Below are 13,786 nucleotides of genomic sequence, written 5' to 3'. Positions count from 1 at the left end.
CCCAGATAACTCCAATTTGTGCCAAGTTCACAAAAAAAAAAAAACCTAATCAATACACAAAGTTTGCAGAAAATCTGAACAAACTGTTATTATATAGCAGTTTCTTGCTAGATCTTCAGAATTGATGCTGAATACTTTATAAATGTAGACAGGGTCTGCCATAAAATGGGTTGTAACCACTGTTAGCAAAGCCATAACATTGTCTCGAATTCTTCTGTTCCACACAAAGGTCTACCTTTTCTTTTGTTTCTGAGTCTCAATTCTTCACTATTAGAAACTGCTGAGCTTCTGTTCTGACTCTTTTACCTGCTCTTGAGATCCTTTTCTGCCTACTGGGTTGCCTCATCCAGCATTAATAAGAGGGTTTGGGCTTAGACTTATTGTAACTTGTTATGCCCTTTTCAGTTTATATCTGGGAGGCCTGCTCTTTTTTTTTTTTTTTAAGAGAAAAGGAGGAGTAGATCTGAGGGGAGAGGAGAGGTGGAAGGTAGGACTGGAAAGGGTGGAGGGAAGGAGGGGAAACTGCAGGTGTGATATAATGTACGAGATGATAAAAGAAATGCCAGAGGTGATAGACTACACCTTTTCATCCCAGCAATCAGGAGACAGACAGAGGCAGGTGGATCTCTGAACTAGTGGCCAGCCTGGTCTACAGAGTGAGTTCCAGGACAGCCAGAACTACACAGTGAGACCCTGTCTCTAATTAATTAATTAATTAATTAATTAAAAAAAGAAAAATAAATGAATAAATAAATAAGAAAAAGAAACTGTTGAGCCTAGCATGGTGACACATGCCTGAATTCCAGAATTTAGTAGGTGGGGACAGGAAAATCCAGAGTTCAAGGTCAGCTTTGGTTATATAGTGAACCTGAAGCCACTCTGGGCTATTTAAGACTCAGTATCAAAAACTTAACACAACAACGGATGATTACAATGTTTCAGTATACTTACCCTCAAAATGTTAAGGTCCCTGCTGGTGCTGGCTTTGAATCTCTACACTTGGGAGGCAGAGGCAGGAAGAGCTTTGTGAGTTCAAGGCCAGCCAGGGATAAGTAGTAAAACCTGTCTGAAAAAATAAATAACTAAATAAAAAATTTTACGGGTTATATCATTAGAACTTATCCGGGTTGCTGCGCGGTGGTGGTGCATGCCTTTAATCCCAGCACTTCGGAGGCAGAGGCAGGCGGATCTCTCTGAGTTCAAGGCTAGCCTGGTCTACAAAGTGAGTTCCAGGATAGGCAGGACTGTTACACAGAGAAACCCTGTTTCAAAAAAAAAACTTAACTGGGTCAATCCCAGTCATCAAGAAGATGATGGCATGTAAGTAACTGTTTGATTGATGATCAAATTGTTGGTTGGTTAGTTGATTGATTGATTGATTACTGTGCTGGACAGCAAACCCAGGGCCACCCACAAAAATTCTACCACTAATCTACACCCTCTACACCCCCAACTCCAAGTGCAAATTTGTATATAAAATACAAAATGTCACATATCCATGACACACATGTGCAATCCTACCCATACTCACACACAGAATCACACTATCTCTAGAAAACATCACTTTACTCTTTAGTGTCCTTCTAATCTCTGAAATGTGGAAACCTGGGTAGGGCTTAATTAACCATTAAGGGAAAGTGGAAAATGGAGCTTTACCTGTGAATCCGGCAACATCCCCACTTTCTTTAGTTGAGTCAATAGGAAGTCAGTGGTTAGGCTGTAGAATGATGCTCTAGAGAGTGTTAGTTGGAAAATCTAGCAAAAAAAGTTTTTAAAACCATGACTAAAATTAAGAGGATGACTGTTAAATATGTTACCTTTTCCCTAAAGTCAGGTGCCATAAACTACAACTGTTTGTGTTTCTCACCAGGGGAATACATCCTTCTGAGCTGGTTGGCAGAGCTTTCCTCCTAAGCATTGGGAAATTAGTAAATAGGAAAATGAAACCAAATGACCTGGATCCCATTAGACAGGAAATGAATTAGAATGTGGTTCCAGGTAGAGGTTGCTTCCCATCCCACCAAACAAACAAACAAAAATCTTATTGCTTTTTTTTTTGGTCATGCTGGGATTGACCCAGAGCCTTGTATATACTAGCAAGTGCTCTATGGCTGTTTAAACCTCAACTTTGAATTCTTGATTTTGGGTTTAAATTTCCTGATATTTTAAGACTTTCCTTGTATGAACTGCTCTTGAGTCAAACCTCTCCCTTCCTCCTTCATCTCTCCTAAATTTCATAAAATTGACTTTTGCCTACCAGTTAGACCGTCTACCACATTAAGACATTTCAAGACTTTAATTCTGTTATCCCATATAGGAACTCTCTTCTCTATTTTAATACCAGCTGCTAAGTTAAAACTCCAGCATTCTTTTTGATCTCCTTACTAATTAATAGGTCAGGCAGAGTAGGGCCTGAGGAATCTCACTGCACTTCACTAAGGCTTGGTCAAGGCTGCCAAGGACACTCAAATCCATTCTTGAGGTGTCACCACACAACTAGCTATCAATGTACTCCATTTTGCTGTCATTCTGATTACTTTTCTACCCAATTTTGGACTGGGCATTTTGAGAGAGTTTTGTCCCAGGCGTTGTGAAAATCACCCCGTAAATTGCATCAACACTGCTCTTGTTACAGTTTTTAAAAGCAATACAGCACGTTGCAATCCCACCACCATCACTGAACCCAGGACAGACACACTTCAGCTGCCATGTCTCCATCGGAAGCCCTCAGGTTCCTGGCAGTGCTGATAAGAAACTAGGTCTCTCAAATGTTGACTTTTGGATATTTTTGAATGTATTTTTACAATAAAGTGGCAGTCTTACAGAAAAGTAAGTTGAGTAGAATGCAATGGGGAAAAGTGGCAAACGCACACAATAGAATGGTTTGCAATCATGAAAAATAACCAACTGGGAAATCTTAACAGCATAGATGAGTCTCAGAGTGGTTAGGCTGGTGAACACAGTCACAGGGGCCCATGGATGATTTGGTTTACATGGAATTCAGAGGAAAAGCAAAAACTATAGCTAGAAAAATTAGAGCACGACTTTGTCAGAACTGAATGATGAGAAGTGAGAAAATGGATCTGAGAAATCCTTGTTAGTAGTGGGAGTAGTTACACAAATGTTTGTCAAACACACCCAACCACAAAAAGCAAGTACTACTATATAAAATCAAACTAGATAAGCTCATCCACTTAAAGAAATAATTATTATAATAATTAATGAAGACTTTTAAGGGCCTGCCTTAAAGCCTTCTTTTCAGGGTTCTAAAAAAGATGCTACAGCAAGTGAGGAAAAACTAAGTATCTGAGGGTGAAGGAATGAATTTGCTTATATCATACTTCATTGCATGTCTCTTTATTCTCCTGCTTCTCTAAATCTACAGCTTCTTTTCAGCTCTCATTCTTAGCCCCTCTCTTGCCTAACTATCCATATATTTCTAACAGGAGACTCCTTGCAATCTTGAGAAAAGTTTCAAAACCCTCAAGGTCATAGCACATTCCTAGAACGGACGGTAAGGAGCAGAGCCATTACCGTGGTAACACAAGGTTCCAAGGTCTCAGGACCAGAAGGGTGAAGTGAGACGTAGCTTTTTATCAGCAGACTTGGCAAGCAAAGAATTAGCAGGCTTTTCTTAGGGTATTTTGTGTTAGTAACCTTGGTAAGACACCTTCGACTCTGACCTTATGCATAACTGTAAAGTTTTAAACTTATGATCCATTTACAAAGGCCTTTAGTCTAGCTTGAGTTTGCTCTGAAGTAAAAATGAGCTAAATGCATGCAGTTTGTGTCAGACTGAGGAGTGACTGTTATTTTTGTTAGTCTGAGTAAAAGGAACAAAGCAGGCTTTAAGTGTTTACGGTCTCGTGAGACAATAGATGTAGCTATGAAGCATCTCCTAGTATGTTTTCTATATATCAAAATTATACAGCTAAATGAAAGGTCATCTTCCTGACCACCCACAGATATATGACTGAGATATAATCATGAGATTACATATACACATTTTATGAAAATGTATGGTGATGGCGAGATATCATAGCTGTTATTGCACAAGAAATTACAGATGAAAGCAACAGTATTCAGAGTCAGTGGCCTGCAAGCTTTGCTCGACAGGTTAGCCCATCAGAGAACATTCCATTGGTGGGTTCACATTTGAATTATGAGTTGCTATAAACTGTAATTGCATTCTGGCCCCGCAATAGCTGGTGACAATGACCTCTGACAAATGAGGCTAGAGAAGACGGCTTAGTGGTTAAGAGCCCTAGCTGCTTTTCCAGAGGACATAGATTAGATTCCCATCACCCACATGGCACTTCACAACCATCTGTGACTCCACTTCCAGGGGATCTAACACTCTGTCCTGGTCTCTGTTAGCACCAACCCTGAAAGTGATGCACAGGCATACATACACTCATGCACATAAAAACAAAATTAAAACTTAAAATACATTATTATAGGAATGTCTGCTGGGCATGGTGGCACGTGCCTTTAATCCCAGGACTTGGGCAGCAAAAAGCAGGCAAATCTCTGTGAGTTCAAGACCAGCCTGGTCTACAGAGTGAGTTCCAGGACAACCATTGCTACACAGAGAAACCCTGCCTCAAAAGAACAAGAACAAAAACAAAACAAAAGAAAGGAAGGAAGGAAGGGAGGGGAGAGGGAGGGAAGGAGGGAGGGAGGGAGGGAGGGAAGAAGGAAGGAAGGAAGGAAGAACGTACATTCCAGGACAGGTAGGGCTGTTACACAGAGAAACACTGTCTGGAAAAACAAACGAACAAAAACCAAGAGAGAGAGACAGACAGAGAGAGACAGAGACAGAGGGAGAGAGATATACATAACATGTTTCAGAAAATGTAGGTTATTAAGTTACATGTAATAAGTTCTACAACAAATTCCTATAATAATAATTTTCATCTTGTTTTTTGAGACAAAGTCTCACTGTGTAGCACTAGCTGGACTGAAACTCTCTATATAGACCAGGCTGGCCTTGAATTCACAGAGATCCACCCGCCTCTGCCTACTGAGTACTAGGATTAAAGATGTGTGCCACCACCACCTGGCTACCTGCAATTCTTTGTCCAGATAAGACCTTACTAGCTTAACACTAAGCTTCCTCCCATTAATTGTGCTATCGCCACTTTTAAAGATTAAGCTCTTTGAAAAGAAATTAAAGTATCTTAATGACTATTTAGTCTGTCAACTGCTTACATTACCTGCCCCACCCCACCCCAGCACTGTATCTGCTTCTGTACTGTTTTTCATCCTTGTTCTCAGAACATAGTTTTAAACCGGCTCTTATTACTCTAGAGACCAGAGACTCCCAAATGAAGCCAGGGAGCATTTAACCTTCTGTTAATTAAAGTGTTCATACCCAAGGGCCAAAGAGATGGCTCCGCAGTTAAGAGCTCACACTGCTTTTGCTGAAGGCTGGAGTTCAGCTCCCAGCACCCATGTTGGGTGGCTTACAACCTCCTGAAACATCAGGTCTAGGGGGAGCCGGTACCTGTGGCTTCTGCAGGATAATGGAGGTGCAGTCACATCTCCTTGAGGTTTTAGTCTGCTATCTTGATAATTAATTATAGTTTTTAAAATTTGTTAAAATCTTGTGTGTGTGTGTGTGTGTGTGTGTGTGTGTGTGTGTGTGTGTATGTACATGTGGCTATGTGCACATGTGTGCAGGTACACATAGAAGCCAGAAAAATACATTGGATTCCCCGGAGATGATATCACTGGAGGTTACATGCTACTTGATGTGGATGCTAGGATCCCCTCTCACATCCTCCAAAGAGCAACAAGGGCTGTTAACCATCGAGGCTATGCCTACATCCACATTAAAGGAGTTAGTCATCTTCTCACAAACCTGTTGGCCATTGTCCTGTTATCTTTGGGGAAATGTCTGTTTAGATCCTTTGCCTATTGTAATAAGATTTCTTGAATGTCATGACTGAGGTGTAGGGATTCCTTACATAGGGGTATTAACATCATATTGCATCCATGATTTGGTAATAGTTTCTACCATGATATGAGCTACATTTTCATTTGCTGTTTCCTTGGCTGTGCCAAAGGCTTTTAGTTTGCTGTAGCTCCACCTGTTTTCTTTTGCTTTGGTTGTCTGTGCTTCTGGTGTCATAGTCAAAAAAATCATCACCACGATCTTAGTCTATCTAGAACTGAAATTCAGCCTAAAGCATTTCTTTGTCTTTTACTTTTTCTGTATAGTTTACACTGTGTGTCATTGTGAAGGAGATTGGACTCATTTTATTCTGAAGTGAGTAGAATCAACAGGATAATATGATGGTGTCAGTATCCCTTTCAATTTTTTAAAAATTATATATATATATATAATTTATATTTTATATATATAATTTCATGAGAAATTTTAAAGTGATATTGTATCACTTTAATTTTCTAGATATATAAATGTTGTTGGAAACCTCTAGGAAAGTGACTGTACCTTGCAGCTGGTGTTGTCTCACGCAGTGGGTATGCATTTTTTTGATGCACAGATAATGTTGATTAAGGTAGCAATAAAATTTACACACTGGTTTCTATGTTGTAAAGTGACAGTTAAGTATATTGCTTCTGTTGAAGAGTGTGCAGTTGACCTTGGATATTTCCATGAAGTGGAGTGTTTCAGCTTGCATCAACTTCTTCAACTTCATGATTGTGAAAAAGAAACCCCTACTGTGAATACTCTTAAAGTGAAGCTTAAAGTTGGGAAAAACAAAGGTGTTCTAATCAGACCACTGTTCTCTTGTTCAAATAATTTCCTCAACCATTAAGAGTCTAAGACTAGAGTCAATGTGAAGTGGTTTGTTGTTGTGTTTGTTTGTTTGTTTGAGACAGGGTTTCTCTGTGTAGCCTTGACTGTCCTGGAACTATTCTGTAGACCAGGCTGGCCTTGAACTCAGAGATCTGCCTCCCTCTGCATTCCAAGTGCTGGGATTGAAGGTGTGCACCACCTGGCTTTCAATATGAAGATTCTGAAAATGTGATTCTCAATGGAGGGAAAAGATGACATCACGAACTATTAATGCCAGCTGCATGCTCTGGACACAGAAAGCTGATCCCACAAGAAAGCCTCCTGGGCTAAGAGATATCTTTTAACCTGGTGACAGTTCTTTTTAGAACACAAGCTATATATTATAGCATGCATTCATATCTATGTAGTCTGTATTTGATTTGTGTCTGTGGGAAACAGTAATTTACTGTGTAACTCTGGCTTCCTTATACATTTAATCCTCCTGCTTCAGTCTCTCAAGTCCTTGGATTACAAGCATATGAAGACTAATAGCACAATGCACAGAGCAACATTATTTCAGAAAAAAAAAATGAGCTACAGTCACTGCCAGGAAAGGGGTTTGAGCCTGGAGAGATGTCTTAGATATCCAGAGCACTTATTGCTCTTGCAGAGTACCGGGGTTCAGTTCCCAGGACTCACATGGTTGCTGGGGGACTGTCTGGAACTCCAGTTCCAAGAGATCCAATGCCCTCTTCTGGCCTCTGTGGGTACTGCAAGCACATGGTGCACAGACATAGATGCATATGTACAATGAAAACATTATAAATAAATTTCTCAAAGGAAAGGAGTCAAAAATGCCTTCAGGCTGAGAAGAACAAAATACAGAATGCCCGGTTTCTCAGGCAAATCATTTAGTTACATCCTCTAGGACTTGGTTCACCTATAAACTAAAAATAATTGTGCCTACTCACTGATGTTACAGGTAGGATATGCGAGGAGACACAGACAGCGAGCTAAGAATGGGGCCACTATCATGTTAAAGGTTCAAGTACTGGCTGTTAAGTTTACCATTTACCTGTAGTGAAGCCAAACATTATAACCCAGCTCTAATAAATGAAGTGTGGTTATATTTTATTATCTAAAGGATCTCTTTGCTGAGTGCCACCATAATAGATTCACGTATAACTTCACACAACTCCATTTAGCATCCATACTTCCTGTCCTGTTCTATCTCATATCACACGACTTTCCTGCAGCTGTCTCATTGTAGAAATTGAATTAAATAAGCTTGCCTGGTTTTCAACCTAAGAGAATGTTGCAAAAACATACATACTTGATTGACATATAGTGGTATGTTATAATACGAATTTTGTTGCAAACAATAGCTTGAAGTCTTTAGTATTCTTATTTACTAAATTATCAGTGACCAAAGTATCGCTTTTCTTTTCAACATATATTAATGTTAGCTAAAGTCAGGGTAAATTTTGTAAGTTATCCCAAAGACATTGGAAATCTCTAGAACAGCATGAAGGACATGCAAAAATTTTACTCTTATCAATGAGTATATCACAGTTGTTAACCTCTATAAAGGGCACTATGGCACTGTAACGGGGACACTATATCCAGAGCATCACCCTCACCATTTTCATGGATTGATGTCATGCACATACAATATGACCAGTCCTATTAGCATTTTCACTATGGTGTGTCAGTAGGCTAACTTAGAGTCCTTGTTTGCATTGTTTAACAACTGATTTTTTTTAAATCTTTTTTTTTAAAAGATTTATTTATTACATATACAGTGTTCTGCCTGCATGTATCCCTGCAGGCCAGATGAGGGCACCAGACGTCATTACAGATGGTTGTGAGCCACCATGTGGTTGCTGGGAATTGAACTTGGGACCTCTGGAAGAGCAGTCAGTGCTCTTAACCCCTGAGCCATCTCTCCAGCCCCAACAACTCATTTTTTGATGATAAAGATTATATATCTTAAGAGTGGTAATTAGCAGCAGGTAACATACTAAGATGAGAGCATCTAATAAAAAACTATTGTCATTGTAACTTTAACAACCTATATTTGTACACTGTTAGTAGCTTTACTTATTGGATATAGAATACATATACATATATACACAATACTGTATTATATGTTATAGTATATGCCTAACATGTGCCCAGTATGCATCCTTTATTATTATAAGATGCAAGCTTTGGAAAGAAAACTTACAGTATCACGTTAGGACAATTTGACACAAATGAACAATATGGATGGTTTTCTTCACAAGAGGGCTAATGTACAGCTATGTATTTGTTCAATGAGAGATACCTTTTATAATTGGAAGTGATATTTATGCCGAGCTTGAAACAACATTTCCCACATGAACTTACTAGTTTCTCTTAGTTATCTTCCAAGACAAAAAGAGCAGCCTATATACGATAGAACTTTATTTCTCGATATCTCGGAGTCTAGATATAAATAGAGTCTTTCTACCTCCTTCTGTCTCTGTCACCAACGTGGTATCCTTACCTGTATAATGTACAGATCCTTTGCAAAGAAATGGAGGCTACTCAGTTCTATATAAGCAATGAGAAGTACCTCTGTCTAATTGATATTCTGCTGTGGACAGATTGGTCTTTTCTCCAAAGCAGGGAAGAAGAAGCTACAATACAATCCACAGGTGGATGGTTATGTGCCTAGAAAGGCGCTATTGCCATGAAAGGAAGGAATGAAGTCAGAGGAACCAGCTATCAGGTGCACTCAGTCAACTCTGATTGTTTTACGAGTCATTTTAGTTATACAAAACGGCACATAGTTTACTGTAACAATGTTATAGATGCATATGACATGTGTTAATTGCATCCACTCCTTACTACCTGACCTTCCAATCCTCTTCCTTGTCTCTAAGAGTTACTCTCAATATTCTGAATTATCTTCCTCAAGTGTGACCTATGCCTACACATGCATGCATGACATTCTCTGGGAAGCAAGCTGATCCTTGCTTATAGAGAGACACATGTTCTACCTACTTCCTAATAAGATAAAGAAACAAGTTATATGTTACTCAGACTTGCTGATAATTTGTACACATAAAGTTTGTCAACAATGAGCCTTTGTCTCAATAGATCATAAGCTTCTTATTGATCTTATTGGCCAAAAGGGATTAACTGAATTGTATTGTTTTCCATAATAAGCAGAAACATCACAGAATGCAGTAAGTGTTCAATGGAATGTTTTGAATTAAATAAAGGAATTTTTGTATTCCAAGTTATTCACCTTTTTTTCCTACTTCTTCTCATTTCCAGTTTGATCACTCACGGTTTTGGGACACCAGCAATATGTGCAGCTCTAAGCACTTTCCAAACGGTCCTCAGTGAGATGCTTAACTACTTGGAAAAACACACTACTCACAAAAATGGTGGTACGGCAGACTCCGGCCAAGGACATGCCAACTCGGAGAAAGCCCCGCTGCGGAAAGCTTCAGAAGCTGCTGTGAAAGAGGGCAAAACAGAAAAGACAGACTAGCTACATCGAACAGAATCTATTTCCAGAGAGTCCTGCTGCTCATATTTTTTTCTAATATATATATCCTTGAGGGTAACTAATTTTCAGTGGACCAAATCTTTACCCTCCCCGAGGCTTCCATAAAATAAAATCAAAATGGAAATGAAAAAAAAAATGAAACAAAAAGGACAAATCTAGAAAATGGAAAAAAAAAGGAAAACAGCAGTGTAACTGTGTGATGAAATTGTTACTTTTTAATTTTATGTTATGATAAAACTCCTTTTGTGCACGTAGTATATTGTTCTGAATTATATACACCACAGTTTTCCAGCACGTCTGGACTTTGGAGGGGAAGCACATGCTTTTTCACATGTAACTGATGCACTTTCTTAGCCAGCTACGTAGTTAGGGCTCAGAGAGCATGACCAGACTGGAGTCTGCTACCAATGACTGCAGCCCCAGTCATCCTTGACTTAACCCCCTGTCACTCAAGAGTGCCTCTTCCCATTAAATAGGCCAATCTGAAATTCATCCACTAGTACATGTTTGGGGAACTGACAAGGGCAGTCACGAACTTTTGTTCTGTGAACTGGCAACGGTTCTAAATATTGGTCACCCCAGATAACTGAATTATCCGTGCCTTGGTGGTGTTTAAAAATTCCAGAAACTGTCTCCCTTCTATCTACCATTCCCTTTCTCTTAGGCCCCCTCCCCCATTTCTAAGAAGATATTCACAAGACTTATATGACACTGGAAGGATGAGAGATGAACTCTTCCATGCCAACCTCACAGTTCAAAGAAACACTGAGTTTAGTACATGGGATATAAGGATACAGGAGAGGGAAGCTTTGCCACTATTGTGAACTCCGTGGAATGCAACATTGTTTTGCCTGAAAATTATGAGAATAGGAACAGGAGTATTTCTGAGAAGTCCTGCCTGTAAGACATGGGGCCCCTTCAAAGGACTGCTGGTAATGACTGTGTGGTTGAAGCGAGAGCCATGTTTTTTCTGCTTCTGTGCTACATCTACCTGTTCCATATGTTCTAAACCTTTAGAGGCACAAAAGCATCCAGGCTATGTTCAATAAAGAAAACAGAATAATCAGAGAGAAGACTTTTACGTTTAAACCTTTATGTTTACTTGTTTTCATAGCTTGTTCTTATAGCTTCCTTGTCTTTTAGTTAAGACACTACAAACAAGAAGTTCCTGACTGCAAAGACCAGGGCTAATTGAAAGAATGTTTGGTCCACATAAACCTGTATATGTCAAGAAAGTCGATTGCCACCATGTTGTACTAGCCTTTCTACTGTTAACAATTAAACTTCTATATAGGCAAATAAAAACATAGATCATATGTAATAAAGGAATTATTTTCATGTGTGGATACTCAACACTTAGTTTAGCATGAAAATATTACCCTCATTAACATATTTCAATTATTTTAAAAAAATCTCTGCCATATTGTAACTTCATGGAGAATATTAACTAGCATTATTGCTAATGAGAGGAAATATCTGGAATTTTCATGTATCAATCAAAGAAACTATTTTTAGCTGACAATAATTCTTAAAACAATTATCTTGAATCTTGTACAGGAAAAAACCATAACCATTGAAAACATGAAGTTTTTTTATTAAATTTATTCGACAGGAGACATGCTGAGGAATTCCATAACACTGGGATTTTATAGTAATACAGTAGAAGAACTTAAAATAAAAAATTGTAAAAGTAAAAAATTATGATTTCACGTGTTCAGTTCCATTTTTCAAATTTTACCACTACTCATGGCTTTAATTCCTATATCAAATAAGAATAAAACAAAGCCAACACTCTTCCACAGTTCCAAATTTCATGAGAAAATGAATGATATCATGTTACAGGTTTCCCATATTGTAAAATACACACACAAAACCAAGATGATAAATATTTGAGTTTAGTAAGTGGTAGGAAAGTTACATCTAGATAATGTGGACTACTATTTCCTCAATGAAATTTCCACATTAATTGTTCTTTATTCCATTTATTATTAAAAATACACTTGTATTTAACATGGCATTTTGAGATGCATACTACTAGGTACTTGATGTAGTTATACACTATGTCAAATGCTAACCAATAATCAGATGGAACACTAGATCTGGCTTATGTTACCAGTCTACTTCTTCACCCTTAGTTGTAACTAGTTTGGGTTCTAAACACCTCAGTGGGGGGTGTTATTACTTATTAGCCTTGAAACAAAATGTAACTATAACTACAGTGCTTATTACTTACCAGGATTGTGGGTGTTCTAAGAGCCTTAATGGACAGCACCCCTCATTTCGCTTAACCAGCCATTAGAACATAAATGAGTTGATGGACTGGTCCTGTTTAGAATCATCATTTATTATCATATTCTAATATACATTGTTAATACCAGCTTTTGCCTTGTATATAATAGGTATTCAACACTTTTTAAATAAATGAATAAATGAATGTGTGTTTGTTCTTTGTCCAAAATGGGCCAAAGGACCTTCTAATTTTTGATGTTTCCTTTCTATGCTCAATGTTTCAGTTGAGCTTGTTTCCTTCCCTCATGGTAATTTGTGGCTAAATTTTATTTGGATAAGGAAAACTTTTCATGATATCCCATTAGTTGCAGAGAGATACGTCTAATATGGAACTCTATGGAAACCTAGTTAGATATCAAAATTTCAATAAAAATCAAGTTAGAATATTTTCATAGTTTATAATGAAGACAGCTAACAAAAATATGGTTTTCCATGTTATAAGTAATATATAAGCCTATCCAGATTAACCATTACTCAGACAAAAACAATTGTACAAATCTATTACACTTACTAAAATAGTAAGAATTTAACATTTAAACTTGTTGGGGTAAGTTAAGTTTCTATAGAAAGACATGCTTGCTTTACAAAATGCCACAGCCATAGCTCTTCCATTAGATTTACCATTGGACTTAGTTTGGTGGCTCTGAAAAAGAAATAAACAAAAACTCTGAGTTACTCTCTTCTTTCTCTGCCATGTAAAGATGCTGATCTGTCCACTCCCTGCCTTCTTTGTAGATTTCTTATCACTGGGAGTAATTTCTCCTTGATCTTGCAGGTTCTCTGCTCACTGTTTCTTGTGGGATGTGTAACAGGTAAGGCTGAGTTTGACAGTGGGACACTGTAAGCATCCTCATCTATCGGTGACAGTGATAAGAATTTCACCCTTGGCCACCTGGCGCTTCTAAGATAAATATGTCAATAAATTATTCTAACTAATAATGAGTGGAAAAATAGAATCCATGTTCTCATATTCTCTTTCCTTTGTGCTTCTTTGTAAGCCTGTTAGATGAGTGAAATTTTGTAAACTGGGTCATATAATGAGTGTGCTATCTTCTTACCAAAGGCAAGCCAACACATGAGAGGCACCAAGGCCAAATGGCTGACAGTACCATTCTGGGGCCAAGCTACCTGGAATCAAACAATGATTCTTTGCTTCATATTGTGTGATCTTGGACAAACTGTTGGACCTTTCTGTGCCTTCAAATCTTCCC

General features: G+C 38.3%; 1 protein-coding gene across 2 annotated transcripts in view; it reads left to right on the top strand.

Annotated features, from left to right (window-relative positions):
* The window catches only part of Tfap2d (transcription factor AP-2 delta), a 56,880-nt gene extending 46,612 nt beyond the window's left edge, over positions 1-10,268 (top strand). For both annotated transcript variants that reach the window (XM_059243949.1, XM_059243948.1), the window contains one exon: positions 10,049-10,268. In XM_059243949.1, coding sequence (XP_059099932.1) covers positions 10,049-10,268 — 220 coding nt within the window. The remainder of the gene's footprint in view (positions 1-10,048) is intronic.
* The last annotated feature ends 3,518 nt before the right edge of the window (positions 10,269-13,786 follow it).

The sequence above is a fragment of the Peromyscus eremicus genome, chromosome 16_21 (genome assembly GCF_949786415.1).
Source record: "Peromyscus eremicus chromosome 16_21, PerEre_H2_v1, whole genome shotgun sequence".
NCBI lineage: Eukaryota > Metazoa > Chordata > Mammalia > Rodentia > Cricetidae > Peromyscus > Peromyscus eremicus.
This window is presented reverse-complemented; position numbering and strand designations above follow the sequence as displayed.